General features: G+C 36.6%; 1 protein-coding gene across 4 annotated transcripts in view; it reads left to right on the top strand.

Annotated features, from left to right (window-relative positions):
- Positions 1 to 252: 252 nt before the first annotated feature.
- Positions 253 to 18,593, top strand: part of LOC110023999 (phosphoenolpyruvate phosphatase) — a 55,274-nt gene continuing 36,933 nt past the window's right edge. Inside the window, exons 1-6 of one of the 4 annotated variants that reach the window (XM_020723692.1) lie at positions 253 to 439; positions 588 to 666; positions 1,049 to 1,126; positions 2,361 to 2,567; positions 13,676 to 13,876; positions 14,743 to 14,854. In XM_020723692.1, coding sequence (XP_020579351.1) covers positions 1,100 to 1,126; positions 2,361 to 2,567; positions 13,676 to 13,876; positions 14,743 to 14,854 — 547 coding nt within the window. In that variant the 5' untranslated portion in view covers positions 253 to 439; positions 588 to 666; positions 1,049 to 1,099. Of the gene's footprint in view, positions 667 to 1,048; positions 1,127 to 2,360; positions 2,568 to 13,675; positions 13,877 to 14,742; positions 14,855 to 18,593 lie in introns of all 4 variants that reach the window. The other 3 variants (XM_020723691.1, XM_020723694.1, XM_020723695.1) reach the window with 3 other exon arrangements.

Below are 18,593 nucleotides of genomic sequence, written 5' to 3' on the forward strand. Positions count from 1 at the left end.
GTGGTACTTGAATTATTAGACACATTAGGGATAACCGTGACTCGTATAATAGCCTCAGACCACTCTTTTAATATATATAGATTAGATTTTCATATAACACTAAAATATTAAATTATCACTCTATTATCTTGAATCTTCGAACTCATAAAATATATAAATATTAAAATTTAAGTATTAAATATTTAATTACATAACAAATTTATGAAATGCTTTTTTATTTTTAAAGTTTCTTGCAGCTCCCCCACCCAATAGCCTATCATCAGAAAATCACGGCTCAGCGAAACACCGGTGACCCCATAGCCATTATTCTAAGAATATTCACGCAAGCCCGAAGAATTTTAATTTCACCTTCAGTCACACGATTTTGGTTCTCGCTTCGTCGCCACGCTGATCCCGACACCTTGCCTGTTCCAATCCATGAAACCTTTAACCATTTGTGGTTTTCATTAAAACCCCCGCTTCTTAAAATATTTGCATAAAATTACAGCTACTCCAGTCTCCATCTTCAGGGCTATATGAAAGCTTACTTTTCTTTGTTTAGATTTTTTCGTGATAATTTTCTGCATTTTCACCATTCTCCTCTCCAGATCCGAAGGAAAATATTACAGGTGAAGATAAGGCTGGTTTTGGGCCTCAGGGACGCTTCTTCTGCCTTCATCCGCGCAGGTGAACGAGCAGTTTGCCCCAAATTTTGTCTCACTTCTTCTTGCTTTAAGCTCCCCTGATAAACTTCTTCTGATTAATATCTTCCATTGATTAGTGTTTTTTTTTCTTTCTTGTTTACATGGGCTGACAAGCTTAGTAATGTCCTGTCTGTGGAAATTGCGTCTGCAAGGACAAGGGTTGGTTTCCATATAGTGATATATGATGGATTACTGTTTTGATGTGCTCTGCATTGGTTGCCATCGATGAAGTGCTTGCTGTTCTCTTTCTTTTATTATTATTATTATTTTTTTATGGGGTTGGAGTTTGCTGGGTTTTAAGGGTAAGAGCTAGTTTGGGTGCGCATCTTTCATTTGTCTGTTTGCTTTTATTTTGTTTGTTTCAGCAATAATGGGCTGTAATCGGTGACGTCGAATTTTTTCTGTTCGGCTGATTAATGATTCGGGTTGCTGTGCCTGTTGGGGTACAGTAAGCATTTTTTTTTTCTTTCTCTTGATTTCAACCTAAAGGCGTATTTTCTTGCTTGAAGTTAGAAAACATGCGATTGATAACAGATGAATTTGTAAGATTCTGCAGTTATAATTCAATACGGATTTTCAACTATACAAGTACCAACAAAATTCCGTAAAAAATGAGGATTCTATTTTCACACTCAAAATGAATGTGAATAAAATGATCTGTTCGTAAAACCTGCATTTTAAACGAGCCGAACAAAATTTAAGAAGCGGTAAAAAAATGCCAATTAATTCGCCACTGAATCAATAATGGTGTTTAGTTTTAAAAATCCAATTTATAAGATGAAATCATATCGTTTTGCACAGTATTTTGTTTTTGGATAAGATTCGTCTATGGTTTTTTTATAAAACATTGGGACTCACTATTTAAATAGTTGCTCTAAATTTATTAGGAAAATTCTCTCCACGGCTGCCTGCTCATTGTGTTTCGATTGGTGCTCATGAGTTCTATGGGTCTTAGCTTCATGAAATAACTTGTCCTCATTTGAGATTTTAACCTCATTGTATGAAGCTACGACCAATATAGAGTTAGGGTGATAGATACACACAACTAGGTGTGTAAACGAGGCAGGTCAACCTTGATCTTGAGCCACCCTTGGTTGGAGAATGAGCTTGATTAATTAATCGAGTTTGATCTTGAGCTCGAGCTTCACTATACGCGTTTAAGCTAGCTTGTTTATTATAAAAGAGAAAAAAAAATATTAATTCAAGCTAATATTATAATAAAATGATAAATAATATAAACAATTAAGATATAATAATACGAAATCACTTTGTATAAGATATATATTATTATTTTAAGTATTTTTAATAAGTTGAAGATAAAATCCTTAGTCTATAATATTTATATTAATTTTTTTTTTTTAATGAGCCGGTTCACGAGCTAACGAGTCAAGTTGGGGCTAGCTTGAGCTTGGCTTGTTAGCTTATTGAGCTCAACTCATGAGCCATTTATCAATCTGGGTCTGATAGTTCATGAATTTGCTTGGCTTGGCTGCACCGCTACACACAAATTCTACTTGGGTGCATTTGCAAAGAGGTTGTTCTATGACTGGAATATGGGATCTCTAGTTTAGAGTTGATATAATTTAATAAATCTGTTTTCTCTGTATATATTAAGTTTCAAATTTTGCTTTTATGTTTGTTTGATCAACGAGCTAACACTAATTGTAACTCATTCAGGCTTACAGGATTGAAATGTTGATGTTTTCTGGGATTCAGAAGTTGCTTTTATATCTTCTAGTTCTCTCTTTTATTTTGCTATGTTCGGTAGAGATTGTTTTATCAGGTTTTACTAGTTCTTTCATCCGTTCTGAGTGGCCATCTAAAGACATACCATTGGATAGTCCAGAGTTTTCAGTTCCAGAGGGTTATAATGCCCCACAACAGGTAATTCCTTCTAGCCTTCATATGCTTGTTAGTAAATCATTTATTCTCGTTTTTTGATTCACTCATGAAACAATTGTTTGCACGGTATTCTGCTTATTCCTCACAAATTCATACTAATTCTGCTTGAGTTGAAATTTATGTTTGGTTTTTCCTTTGCTATTCCTGTGTCAGCTGAAATTACTTGTAGTATTCTCTCTCCATCTCCCCTCTCTTCTCTTTCTCTCCAAATAAATGAAGTAAGCGAAGTTTTTCTCTTCTCTAATATCTTCATTGTTTGAAAAATGCTTCATTTTAACCGTTCTTTAACGAATCAATTTTAGACAGAACTCACATTTTTTTGTTCCATCCCGCCGCTTCTATGATTTTGCCATTAGTTTATGGCCTTTTTGATCACTATTATTGGCCTTATTCCAATTATTTTGGGGTATGCTTTATGGACACTCATTCTCCAGTTCTTACTAAGTGCATGACACTGGATGTGAGAATTCCCATATCACCGCAGCTCCCAACATGCGAATCCCACAATCGCCGGAGTAATAGGCTCGAGAGATCAGCTTTTTATTTATTCTCTATTTGCAACAAATTTTCTTTTATTTCCCTTTCTTTTTGGGTTCTTTCTCACTTCTCTGTTTCTAATTACGTTAATTTCTATTATGTGAATTTTATATTGTTGATATCTTAGCTATTTTGGAACCTTATCTTCATTTTATGTATTATGAGTGATTTTCTTTGATATATGGTATCCTGAGTGATGCATCCTCTTCTTATTACAAGTGATGTCTGTAGCTTGTTTAGGAACAGACGCTAGATCACCCTTCCCGCACGCACCTCGCCGTTTCATCACTTTTCTGCCGTTTTGAGACGTACAACTGTTGAAACTGCTATCACCTGCTGTTTACTGCAAGGAACTGCCGTTTTCCCACTTCCGGTTTGCTGTCCAGCATCTGCTCGCACCAAATTTCAGCCGCCATCCATCCTCCCACTACTGTTACCCATCCTACAATTTCACTGACGCCTTTTGGTGCCCTCTCACACCTTCTAGGAGAACTAGAATTATATTTTTTGCTATTCGAGCCGGCCAAGAATTCGGTTGGAAGAACAAGATGCCATGCCACCAGGAGAAACCCTCAATGAAGTGATCATGAAATTACCATGGAGGACATGCAACAGGAAGTCCTCCAAGTGAAGTGGAGACTCGTTGAGTTTGAAAAAAGATAGTATGGGGAAGTCAACCACAACAACAACAACGATCACCCGGATGTAGGAGGTTAAGAAAAGACTTTTCACCAAGAAGCTTCGAGTGACGAAGAGCCGATGCCGCGTCAGTTCGATATTGAGTATAGGAGGAGAGGGTGATTTTTAAGTAAATGTGAATTATTAGATTTTGACGGTCGTATGGCAGGCAAGTTTATTGAATGAATTCAGACGGTGGAACGTGCCTTTGAGTATGAGGACATCCCACATGACAGAAGGATAAAGCTACCCACTATCAAGTTAAAAAAGAGTGCGTCTCTTTGGTGGGAAAATTGGAAGTGCATACATCAACGTGAAGGAAAATACAAAATTGCTACCTAATTTAAGATAAAAAGAGAGATGCAACGTAAGTATCTACCAACACATTACAAATAATATATATTTTTGATATTTCATCACTTATAACAGAAAGATTTCAGTAGAAGAGTACACAACTAAATTTGTCCAACTTATGTTGAAATGTGAATTGGTGGATCCCAAGGGGAAGACCATAGCTTGATATCTATAGGAATTGAGCCCCTCCATTGACGTTGTACAGTCACAACATATTGGGTATTATAAGATGCCCATACTTTAGCTCTAAAGGTGAACAGGCAAATAGGATTCGACCTCCAAATCGTGTAACAAGAACACACCAACCAGTTTACCTAGATCCACCTCTTGAGAAGAGAAATCAACACAAGAGGGAAAGATGAATGACCAAACCAACACCTTGAAATGTTTTTGGCTATGAAGTGTTTCAACTATCATGCTTACAGGCACATTACATCCAACTATCTAAACAGGAGAGTGATTTGTTTTATCGAGCATGGTTAAGTGGAGGAGGTAGAGAATGAAGACCTAGAAGAGGAGAATGGAGATGAGTACCTACTACTTGCAGATGACAGTTAGTTGCTCGTGATTCGAAAAGTTCACCAGACCGAACCTATTAGAGATCAACAATGGCTCAGGCATAACATCTTTTGTACCTACTGTGCTGTAAGAGAAATGTGTGTAGTCTCATTATAGATGGAGGCATTTATGAGAATATGGTATCTACACATATTGTGTTTCAAATGAGTCTCACTATGCCGCATTCCTAGCCATACTCTTTTATTTGATTAGAGAAAGGAAATGAGATTTTTGTTGATAGAAGATTTCTAGTGGAATTTATAATTGGAAATAAGCCGCAGGATCAAGTTTGGGGAGATGTCATCTCTATGGATGCGTGCCACATTGTGTTGGTCCGACTTTGACAATATGATAGGGGTATGTTTCATGATGGCTACAGAAACACCTACATATTTAATAAAGGTGGGAATCATATTATACTTTTGTCATTAGAAGAGTTAGCAGTGTTTGGTACTCACATCAGGATATGTTGGGATGAAAAAATGAATTCGCTCAATTCACAATCAAATCACACTGCATAAAAACACATCGATTCAAGAGATCCGGAATAAAAATTGAACACAAGCGCACAACACAAGAAATTATGAAAATGCACAAGAGTTAACGTGGAATAACCTAATAACACGAAAAAATTACAGAGCCATATCACATCAAAAATTTCAGAATAAAATGAGGAGAAATATACAAATCACACCACATTTAGAGTTCCCCTCCACAAGTCTAGAACTCCCAAACGCTCCTCTCTTGATTGCACAAGAACAAACCGTAGAAATCCAACACAACTCGCTGCACCCTCGCTCTGTCCCACTCTTGTTACATGCAATGCTGAGAGGTATCTTCCTCATATAGAAGTTGAGGATTTAAATCATGATCGGAAGCTCCTGACACTTGAGCGCCACTCCTGAGCGTAACCTTTCCACTTGCTTTGTCTGGAGTCACTCTTCTGGGCACTTGATCTCCCGTCGTGGGTGTTGAGTTTCTGGCATTTTTGTTTCCAAATCTGGAAACAATTATACCTTGGTGCAGTTGAGCCCCTTCTTGGGCACATGACTTCCAAGAATTTTGGGTGCCTGGGCACCCTTATTATCATCAGGTCGTCAGTCCATTGGACATGGGCACTGGTTTTTATTGCAGGGCTTTCAGCCTAATCGGGTTTGACACACTAACATGATAGAAGCCATACTGCCTCATGCTACATTCCTACAAATCATGATATGCACCCATGAACCTGACCTTAGTGATGCTAGAAGATAGTGATAAGGGGGAGCCATTATTTGAGATAGTGCGACCCTTACTAGAAGAATTTCAAAATGTTTTGATGGACAATATGCTACTCAGACTATCACTCTTAAGAGAGATTCAAAATGCTATAAACCTTATCTTATGATTAGTGATCTCCAATTGACTAACCTTTTTAGAATAGAACCCAAGATAGTTTTTATTGATACAAAGAGGGCTATATATACCCATTACAATATCAACTAGAAAGGAAAAAAATAAACTTAGGATATGATAGAAAGGAAAAGAAATAAAACTAAATATAATAGAAAAAGGACATAAATCAAAGGAAATAACTCAGAATAATTAAAATTAAATAACAACAATTACTAACTATTAAAATATTCTTATACTCTCCCTTAAGTTTAAACATAGACGTCAATCATGTTCAACTTGGATTTGAAATCATCAAATAGTGGTCGGGGAATATTCATTGTGAGTATATCTGCCAGTTGGCTATTGGATGACATAAACAGAATGCAATTTCCTCGGACTCGAGTTTTTCCTTTATGAAGTGTTGGTCAATCTCTACGTGCTTGTTGTGATCATGCTGTACCAGATTGTGAGTAATGCTAATGGTTGCCTTGTTATTACAAAACAATTATAGGGGAACAGAGACTAACTTACACAGTTCTCTGAGCATGATGCGTAACCAGCGAACCTCATAAATTCTTAGTGACATAGATCGAAATTTTGCTTCAGCACTACTTCGGGCAACCACTGACTGCTTTTTACTTTTCCACGTGACAATGTTTCTCCACACAAATGAGCAGTACCTCGAGATAGATTGCTGATTATGGCGGATCCTACCCAATCAACATATGTGAAAATAACAATATTGCGAGAGGTGTGACAAAAAAAATACAAACCTGAGCCTGGTGTTTCTTTTAAATAATGGAGAATTTGGTGGACAGCTTGGTGACGGTGCTCATAGGGGTCATGCATGAATTAACTTACTATCCCAACTATGTGGCATATGTCGGGGCGTCTATAGAGAAATTATTTGAGTTTCTTCACAAGGCGCTGATAGCGAGTCTTATTTACAGAAATTGTCTCGGGAACATCAAGAAACTTTTCATTTGAATCCATCGGGATAGCTACCAGTTTGCACAAAAGAAGATTGTTCTCTGTCAAAAGGTCAATGACATTTCCGCTAGGACAGACAAATACCATAAGATGACTGAGAAACTTCCACATCTAAGAAATACTGAAGAGATCACAAGTTCTTCATCTCAAAGAATATAACAAAAATGCCTTTTAGAGATTCCAATGCTAGTAGATCATTCTCTGTGAGTACAATATCATCGACATAAATGATAACGATAGCTACCTAGTTGCTGGAGGAATGTTAGAAGAAGATTGCGTGGTTTGATTGAGCCTGAGTGAATCCATGACCCTCCACAACCTTTGTGAACTTCTTGAATCATGCTCGCGGTGATTGCTTCAGTATATAGAGGGATTTTCACAGTCAACATTCTTGCCCTTGGGAGGTAGTGGAGTCAAAGCCCAGGAAGAGCCATGTAAATCTTTTTTTAAGATTACCGTTTAGGAATGCATTTTTGACATTAAGCTGAAATAACGACCAATCCAGATTTACTGTCAAGGATAAGAGAACCCGAACGATGTTTAATTTAGACATTGAAGCAAATGTCTCATCATAGTTAATTCCGTAGGTCTGTGAGTACCCTTTGACTACGAACCGTGCTTTTTTGCTTTCAAAGGATCCATTAAATTTAAACTTGATAGTAAAAATCCACCGACATTCCATTGCTTTCTTGCCCCGAGGAAGATTAACAATGTCCCAAGTATGATTTTGCTTAAAGACATTCATCTTCTCCATGACAGGAATTTTCCAGGATGGGTCTGCTAAAGCAACCTCAATAGTAGATAGAAGTTGATGATTTGTTAGGGCTATAGCAAATGCTCTGTAGTTTGACGATAATCTGTGAAAAGGAACATAGTTTGCCACAGGATAGAGAGAACATTTCTGATTGTGTATCTTACTATGGAAATTAACTTCCTCATTTTGAGACAGAGTAGTGCTCGGGATGTTGTCTGGAGAGGATTCAGGGTCTAGCAAGGTGTTAGCGAGTTCTTGGGTAGGTGCATTAGAACGAGTGCGTCGAGTGTAGACATGGAGAGTGGGACCGTGTGCAGGTGGAATCAGAGGAATGAAGGGCTCATTGGTGGTAGGAGAGATTGGTGGAACAAAAGGAAAAATGGTAAGTGACGTGGGGGAACATCCACAGGAGTAGGGTAAGGAAAGATGTTCAAAAACTCTAGCTCCCCCTCACTTGAGGCCGTGTTGGGAAAGTTGAGAACAATTTCAAAAAAAGAGACATCAACACTCATATAAACCTTATTAGTGGTAGGGCCAAGCTACCGATACCCCTTTTATGTGGCAGAGTATTCTAGAAAAACACACTTTATGGATTTGGGATCATATTTACTCTGAGTTGGGGCTGTGTTGCGAATAAAGGTTGTGCACCCAAAAATTTTTGGGGTTAAAAGTGGAGAAAACCCGATTTTTAGGAAAGAACGATCTCAAGACGGATAAAGGGTTATGAAAGTTGTGAATTTTTGAGGAAACTCTATTTAAGTGGCGATAAGAATGAAATCATTCCAGAAATGCTTCGGGACATTGGAGTGAAACATAATGGAGTGAGTGACGTCGGGGAGATGTCTGTTTTTTCTCTCAGCTACCCCCATTTTGTTGAGGAGTGTCGGGATAAGAGCTGTGATGGAGGATGCCCTTACTTATCAAGAATTGTCTTAATATAGAGTTAAAAAATTCACGACTATTGTCAGTCTGAAGGACTTGAATAAGAGTTTTGAGTAGGGTCAAAATCAAGGTATGAAAGTTTTTGAAAGTGACAGAAGCTTCAGATTTATCTTTTAAAATATAGCTATGTCATTCGAGTGTAATCATCAATCAAAGTAAAAAACCACCATATATTGATGTAGCTAGGGGTGCAAGAGAGTTCCCAGAAGTCACTGTGAATAAGAGAGAAATGAGTGTAAGATGTGTAATTATGGGGTGGATAAGAGACACGATGATGTTTAGCAAACTAACAAGTTTCACATTTGAAATTAGAAGGATTTTTATTAGTATATATCAACATATACAGCTGCTTTAGATACTGAAACTAGGATGACTCAAATGACAGTGTAACAACATAATAGAATAATCAGTGGACTGAGGTAAACTGCAACTACTGGGTGGAGTGTCCTCATTCTCTTTGCTTTTTTCTTGGTAGAAGTAGAGCCTGCCAACTCGCTTAGGAGTTTCAATCATCCTATCCAAAAAATGATCTTGAAAGACATCCATCCGAGGAAAATTGAGCATTACAGTCACTATCACGTGTCAGCTTACTAACTGATAAAACTTTATATTTCAGCGGAGGTATATGTAACAGAGATTCCAAAGTTAGGTCTGTTGTTAAAACAACAGAACTTTTACCACAATAGAGCTTTGGGACCCGTCAGCAATTTTAATAGTATCTTTTTCCGAACAAAAGGATAGTCTGTTGAGCAAGTTTGAGAGTTTTCAGTCGTGTGATTCGTGGCATCTGAATCAATGATCCATGAACTAGAAGAGACAAAAGAAGTGAGTGTCATAGGACTAGTATTTTGATGAATGTGGGAGGTTGACCAACCTTAAGAGAGTGGGTTGGATCTAAGAATCTTAGTTGCTTTATTTGTCTCTTAAGAGAATTAGAGGATTCTGGATTGTTTTGGGTAAAGGTCGACTGTACCGTGTAGGATTCAGGTGTTGTGATGAGACCCTTGACAGTGGAAGATTTCGTCAAAAGTTTGGAAGTTGGTTTCCCGTGGAACTTCCAACACTTATCACGAGTGTGATTGAGTTTGTGACAGAAATCACAAATGGATTGACCAGCCTTGGGCTGAGTACTATTAAACCAAGGTGGATGCTTCGACAGACGGAGTGAAAGTATCGGGCATTACAACTCTTTAACTCTTCGCGATGAATCTCAGTGAAAGCAATGCAAGTATAAGGAAAAGGATCTTGACCGAGGGTACGACACCAAACTTCATCAAGATCTTTGTTGAGGCCTGCTAGAAATTGGAAGATGTGATCATTTTCTATAATTTTTTTAAAAAGAGTCAGGTTGGTCGTAAATTCTCAATTTTAGTTATAATATAAGCAGCATTTCATCTATAATGCAACTAGATCATTATAGTGGTGGGTCACGGTCTTAGATATTTGTTTTGCCTAATGGATTTTCTTAGATACCTTATAAAGTTGGCTGGAATTCCCCACATTCGAGTAGGTATCATGGACTGCTGTCCAGAGGGGATTGGTGGAAGGAGGAATATATATGATCGGCTAATCGAAGTCTCCATAGAGTTGATCAGCTACGACGTGACCATAAAATTCTTCACTTCTCAAGCTCTATACACTGGGTCCATCTTTGCAGGTTTACGAATAATACCAGTGAGATGACCAAATTTCCCACACCCTTTAATGAATAAAGATTCAGATTGAGAATATTAGAGAATGTTGTTGTCGTTTGGTTTACGAGTAGTGATCAAGATGTTAATGTTGTTTTCTTGCTCTTCGATCTATAGAGAAACGAAGGTTGGAATTGATCCTCTGGTGGTATGAAAAACACCTTCTGATGATGGCTTAGTGTTGGAGTAGTCTGTAGTGGTTCTGATTGAGCCAAATGTGATGTCAGGTTGTTAAGACATCGTAGGGTTCCGATTGCTAGAGGGAAGGATAATGGCCTTGGGAGGATAAGATCTTCTGGCTGGTGACGAAGTTTCCGACAGATCAAATTTGCTGGAAGAAATCTGAAGCTAGAATCTGACTGACTTTTGTATTAATACAACATGGAATCTGACATAATATTGGCAGAGAAAAAGCTAGCAGAAGCTGGAACCTGGCAGAATTCAAGCAGAATTTTGTCTTGATACAACAACACAAACAACAACTGTCTGGGATTCTTGGCCACATTTTGAGACAGGAACCAGCTTTGGAGGTGAGAATCCTTCAAATTCTTGGACTTTGGCAGAAGTTGGAGACGAGGTCCAGGAGGTGGGATCCTGGAGCCGAGATTAGGGAAGGGCAGACCTAGTCGGCTGCAAGAACTTGGATGTAGATATAGCCGGCTGCAGGGAGAACCCGACAACTAGGTTAGGGCATGACTCTGATACCATGTTAGAGTATAACCCAAGATACTTTTTATTGATACAAAAACGGTATTTATACCCATTATAGGATCAACTAGAGGGGAAAAAATTGAACTTAGGATATAATAGAAATGGAAATAAATAAAACTAAATATAATAGAAAAAGAAAGGAAATAAATCAGAATAATCAGAACTAAATAATGGCTATTACTAGCCATTAAAATATTCTAATAAATCTATAGGATACGACCAATAGTATGAGGAGCTATAGAAGCAGGTTGAGGATCTGATGATATGAGGAATAATTCGTGAGAGTACCAATCAATGTGCTGTGCCAGCTTTGATTGTGTCTAAAAGGATGGTCGCAACATACTAGACTACACTATTTGCTTGATCAGTTGCATGGAACCGCATCTTTTCCAAGATTGACTTGCACAGTGGATGTCTCCAGATCAAGTTGAGACCAGAGGATGAGTGGAAGAGGGCCTACAAAATAGGAGATGGATCGTTGTGGACAGGCATGCCCTTTAGCTTGTCCAATGGCCCAAGTACTTTCATGTCGCTGGTGAATTGGGTTTTTTGAGTTTCATTGAAAAATTTATGATTGTGTATTTTGATGGCATCATGGTGTACATCAATTTAGAGGAGTACTTGCTGCATTTGTGATATTTTGTGGTTCTTGAAAAAATGCAGTTGTACAATCATCCAAAGAAGTGTTATTTTTTTATACTGCAGACATGCTTTTTGGGATACATTGTTTTAGCTGTTAGCATTGATATGGACTCAATGAAGATCTATGCTATTGTGTCCTAGCCCATACCCCAATCATTTATCCAGGTATGTCAGTTCTATAGTTTGACTTCTTTTTACAGAAAATTTATCAGGAATTTCTGCTCAATTGCAACACCTTTGACAGAGTTTCTCAAGGCTAATTAATTTGTTTGGTCAGATGATGCTAAAACTAGCTTTGATGCTTTAAAGGGATGTGACTCAAGCCCTCATTCTAGCACTCCCATATTGACTTCTTTTTACATAAAATTTATCAGGAATTTATGCTCGATTGCAACACCTTTGACAGAGTTTCTCAAGGCTAATTAATTTGTTTGGTCATATGATGCTCAAACTAGCTTTGATGCTTTAAAGGGATGTGACTCAAGCCCCCAGTCTAGCACTCCCATATTGCAATTAAGTATTCGAGGTAGAGTGTGATACATCCAATGTGAGAATTGGAGCTTTGCTGAGTTAATGACACCCTATATATTATGGGTGATTCACAGACATTTTTGGATTCAATAGTTATTAATTTTATTTGCCTATCTTATTGGTGCATTCCCCACCTTTTATTAACATGCCTAAACCGCTTAAGTTTAGGCTCAACCATTCTACTTTCATAGTTTCGCCTTATAGAAATTTAACATTTTCATTTCCATCATTCTCAAATTGCCTATTAGTGATTATTTTTCTCTAAAGGCTCAGATCCTTACAATATAGTTGGCATAATTGCATTTTTGTAAAATTCACTTTTACGTTTGCACGAGTATTTTCTTATCCCGTAATACTCCCGCGACACTTCTTCATTTTATCACCCGACCTTTCCTTATTTGAGAACAACCATTGTTCTAGAAGGTTGGGAGATTTTAGGCATCTACATTTTTTCGCCTCCTTTTTATCTTCTAGATGTCATCTTAATTGAACTTAGCCTGCTACTTAGGGAAAAAAATTGCGTAAGATAGACGTACGCAGCGCTGCGTACGATTTTGAGATTATACCGAGCGTATAAGTGGGTTATATCCACAGTATAACCCTTTGTAACCTCCATGTAACATTCTGTAACCTACTTGTAACCTACAATAAGTTCCGCGCTTCTGTTATCATATATTAAGAATTTATTAGTAGGTTTCAGGTAAGTTACAGAAGGTTACATGGAGGTTACAAGAGGTTATACCGTGGATATAATCCCCTTATACCCTCGGTATAACCTCAAAATCGTACGCAGCGCTGCGTACGTCTATCGTATGCAAATTTTTTCTGCTACTTAGGGTATACTTTATGAATTATTACATTTTATTTGTAGTAAACAAGCCTCATGTATCTAAATAGTCCGTGTTTCAAGACTTCTATTGAAAGCAAAATTGAATAATCATGAGCAGGCCATCTAAACTGTCAGTTGTTTTCATAAATTCTTTGGTAAAAGAATACCGCAACATCTCAGATATTCATTTTTTTTTTATAAACCAAAATATTGTTTACATTTATAATTGCAAAATACTGTCAAGTAGTTTTCTGCATCCTCCAACCTGTTATTTTTTCAACCATTGATTGATGATTTAATTGCTCCTCTCCATCTCAAACTTTCTTCTGATTGTTTAATTGCATTTTTAGGATATTTCTTATGGCGATACCCCCCTATTTTATAATTTCAGTTAATTTATGTTTTAATTTTTCTAATTATCTTATTGTTAAGTTCTGTATTTGTGATTTTTAAGTCTTGTAACGGATTTTTTGCTTTTCCTACTTTATTTTCCCTTCAGGTTCATATCACTCAAGGCGATTATGAGGGGAAAGCTGTCATAGTTTCATGGGTGAACATGATCGAGCCTGGGTCTAGTGAAGTGCTCTTTGGCAAATCTGAAAATAAATATAATCTTAGTGCTCAGGGAACGCTTAGAAACTATACTTTCTACAATTACAAATCTGGGTACATTCACCACTGCCTTCTTAGTGGACTTGAGGTATTCTCTTACAGATTTGCCATTGCATTTACAGGGAAAATATGATTTTGATCTATGTCCAGATATATGTTGCTTTGTTGCCTTGAGCTTGGATTGATGATATAAATTTTTTTGTTGCTTTTTGGATAGAATGCACATATTTTCTGAAGTATGCTATATAGTTTAATGTCATATTTCATTGTCATTAACTGTGAAACTTAATTACATCTGCAATTACTTGCCGTAACAAATAGTCTGTTGACATTATGGTTTTTGGTTGTTGACACCCGTCTTTTCAAAGACATTGCATTGCAGTTAATAAATTGTTCTATCGTGTAGCTTCAGAAGTTCGATATTCTTATAGTGGGTGCTTGCAACTTGCTATCAGCATGCATTCAATGATTACTTAGACTATTGTCTTATTGATGTTTCCATTTATGGTGTGGGAAATTTATGTACATACCACACAATTCCTTTGTATTTACATTTCTAACACCTAAAGTTTGATATTTACATTTGTAACACTTTGGTGTCATGAAAATATGCACTTTACTCTTAAGAAGGTAGTAGTAGTGGTGTCTTTGATGTGATATTAAATATTAGAATGTTATGCATGTAAATATGAAAGTGTAGGTGTTAGATATGTAAATACATAATAATTCTGCGGTATATGTCTAATTGATCCTTCTGGTTTTAGGTTTCTTATGGCTCTTTTGCACCCAAAGAAATGTAGACATATTGATAAAGCAATATATCTGGCCATGAGCATGACTTTTCTAATGAAAAAATTTCAGCTCCCAATTTTTTGCTGAATTTTTTGTACACTACTAAGATAGCATAAATCAACGGGTATTTTAATTCTCAGGACTTCGATGTTTTTATGACAGTATAACACCAGGTATTATTATAAGATTGGAGCGGGAAGTTCTGCTCGAGAATTCTGGTTTGACACACCCCCTGACATTGATGCAGATGCTTCCTACACCTTTGGTATTATAGGTAAGTTTGGCTTTCATTTTTTACAGAGGCTTAACTTAACTACAGATTTATTTATTTATTTATTTTTGGAACCTAAATACCATATATGTGAATGCTGCCTTGCTAAATTAATAACCATATTTTTAAATAAACCTTTTATTTATTTTTTTTATAATTAAACATCTGATTAAGTTATCTGCTGACACGTTGCTTCCGTCTTTTTCAGCATTGGGTATTTTTTCAATGGCGTTAACTATGCCGTGATGTTTTTTTTTTGTACCTTCAACTTCATGAAGTCAACATGTGTTATATCTTTTATGGCTGGCCACCAATTGCTGCTGCAGTTTTGTTGAGCATCTTCAATTTTTTTCTCCACTTCCAGTCAAGTTCTCCCAACACTTAGTTCTATGAACCGCAGCTCAGGTGATGCTGGAGTTAACCCAAATGACAACAAAATTGCAACTTTTATCACTTAATTCAAATTGAGATTTCAACCAAAGACACGCGAAAATAGGAAATAACAAACCACAACACAAACTCAACCGAGGCTTAGATCGAGGGTGATGGTGCTGCGGTTTAAGTAGAAATAGCAAGTATGGAGGGTTGGATAGTTGAAAGGCAACAAGGGAAGGCTGCGATTGCAGGGAAGATGATGGTTGCTGCATGAAAGACAACGGTTGCTGAAGGAAAGGTAGCAACCGACTGTAAGATAGCTGGAAAGTGGGCGACACCGGGGTAGGAGGAAGGTGGTAGTCGGGGAAGACAGCGGCTTCAGTAAGGAAGATAACAACTAGTTGTTGGAAGGGAGGCGTTGGGGTTGTTGCAGGGTTGAAAGGCGGAAACTGCAGTCAGACAATATTAACATTTCATTTTACTTTCCATAAAATTTTTCAGAAACTTTCAATATATAAAAGTGCCACTAATCCACAAAGTATAATAAAATTAAACATCCAAAAACAACAAAAATGATCTGAAAACTATACATCAGCCAGTACTGAACAGTATATTAAATCTACAGGAAACAGTAAAAAAAAAACTACAACACATCATAACTAATACTTATCAACTGTAGTCTTTCTCTTTTAAACAAAATCACTCATACCAGACATATCAAACTAAATTTTTTTTCTCCTGAAAGAAAACATTAATTTCAACTGTTTATAATCTTTATATGTATTAAACAATGATGCATATGCTATGCATAAATGACCGAAAGAAAATACAACTTATTACTTTACAAAACATTGAATTTCACTTTAATTTTATCCCTTCTTATTTTACTTTAAGTATTTACTATTTTAACTTCTTTAATTATCATAACTGAATTATCGTTATATCCAAATATATTCTAAAAAAGTCCTCGAAGATACCCTCATAATGTGCTCCTATGTACCTCAATTTGCACTCGAAGGTACACCTTTACCATTTCCTTAACTTGCACAGGTATATCACATCTCCTGCTAGTACCATTTGGTGGTAATTCTGTATGACTTAAGATTTACATTTACATTTCATTTCATTTCATATTAATTTAAAACCCTTTAAAACATACATTCATATGTCCATTATTTTTCTCCAATTTGTGACACTGTTTCAAACTTTCAAAATACGATACATGAATGAAATATTTGTTTTGAATCATTTAATAAAGTAATTATTCATTTAATCAAACATTAATTTAATGCATAAAGAAAATAATCATCCACTTTGCTTTCAAGAGAACTTTGAAATAGCTTAAACCTTCACTTTACCTCTTTAGACAACCACTTGTATTACTTGAAAGCGCATACCTTAATTAAGAACTCTCCACTTTAAATATACATCCTTGAATCAAATATTCTTCTGAATTCTACTCATAAAATTAATATCTAACTCATGTTATTAAAATATGTATATAAATAAAAATATAAACAATTACCTCAACTTATCTCTTGCTTGCTCCTTAAAATCCATAATTCATGGACCTAATTTTTGAATCAAACTTTATTAAATCCCTGTTTCAAATCATATTGTTAACATTATATAAATAACAAACAAAATAAATTCATTAACTAATTTAATGAAAATCTAACATACCTTAAAATTTTTTGGGTGCCTTACAATTTTCCTTTTCCCTCACATGAAATTTGTGTTACTCCCTTAAAATTCGGAATTTAAATAACTTTAATCCTAATTCAATTAACTTTTTGTTAACAATTATTTAATTAAACTCATAATCACATAAACACATATAAAATAATATATTAATTAACTCAATTAAATATAACACTTCACCTTATCTTAAATTGTTCGGCCTTGCCCTAACCTGACACTCGACCACGCGAGCTTCCCCCCCCACAAACCCTTGAAAAAATATTACATCAGTACTACGCACGTTGAAATAACGTGTGTAGCCAATAAAATCACGCCACGATACCCCGCACGATAGAAAAAAAAACGGCGCAGTAACACGAAGAATATTCCCCTCGTGTTATTCATATGTTATTACGTGTTATTCATGTGTTATTGCGTGTTATTCATGTGTTATTGATGTGTTATTTTATTATTATAACACCAAGAATATTCTCAGGACACAATAACACATGAATAACACACAATAACATTTGAATAACACGGGGAATATTCCCGTCAGAGAAAAAAACGGCGCAGTAACACGGGGAATATTCTTCCCCGTGCTATTCATGTGTTATTGTGTGTTATTCATGTGTTATTATGTGTTATTGTGTTATTATAACACTAGGAATATTCCTAGGACACAATAACACATGAATAATATATAATAACACCTGAATAACACGGAGGGAATCTCCCCCCCTGACGTGATTTCATTGGACTTCGCACGTTATTGTACATGCGGAGTCTTGATGTAATATTTTTTCCTCCATAGTGTTAGGCTCCTCAAGCCCTTCTTTCTTCGGTCTCTTCTCACCCAAACAAAGCATGCGAGGCTTCTGCTCCTCACTTCACGTTGCTTTTGAGCTTCTTCTCCCTTCAATAGAGCTGCTCGTTCTTCCTCTTTCTTTAAGTTTTTGATCACGACTCTACAGTGCCAAAGCCACGTCTTCCCTCTTCTGCATGTGAAGACAACACAACAAACCTTCTTCATTCTCTTCGGTCTAGACTTGACCCGCCACAAGCACCCGTCGCTTCCTTCCTGCAAAAGGTGCTCGATGTCAAAGATTTTCTCCTTCGATCTCTACACTCGAGCACTGCACAAAGGTTTTTTCTTTCTGCTTCTTCCTCTCCTTCTCCTTCTTCCTCCTTCCTCTTCTTCGCTTCCTTCGCGAGCACCGTGCCAAGCTGCTCAACTTCTTTCCACGCACATAGGAGAGGTTTCCCTCCTCGATCTTTCCGCTCTCCCCTTCGTTCGCTTATCTGTTTCGTATGAGAAACGATGAAAGAGTTATGCAATAAGATTCCTCTGAGGGGGTGTGTCTCCTCCAACCGCCTACACTCCTTTATTTTTATTATTATTATTCTTATTCTTTTATTCTTTTATTTGAAATTCAGTTTACAATCTTCCCTAAAAAATCTTCATCCATAAAATTTGAAAATAATCATGAAATTAAACATACCTAAAAAAAAGCTAAGGATTTTTCTTGCATCTTAGAGACATTCTCCTAAGTAGCATTCTTCCCTGACTCCTGCTTCCATAAAATTTTCACAAAACGGAACTTTCTATTTCACAACTTCTTCACATTATAATCCAAGATCCTTTTATCTCCTCATCATAAGTCAAATATGGCTGAATATCAACTGA

The sequence above is a fragment of the Phalaenopsis equestris genome, unplaced genomic scaffold (genome assembly GCF_001263595.1).
Source record: "Phalaenopsis equestris unplaced genomic scaffold, ASM126359v1 Scaffold000240, whole genome shotgun sequence".
Lineage (NCBI taxonomy): Eukaryota > Viridiplantae > Streptophyta > Magnoliopsida > Asparagales > Orchidaceae > Phalaenopsis > Phalaenopsis equestris.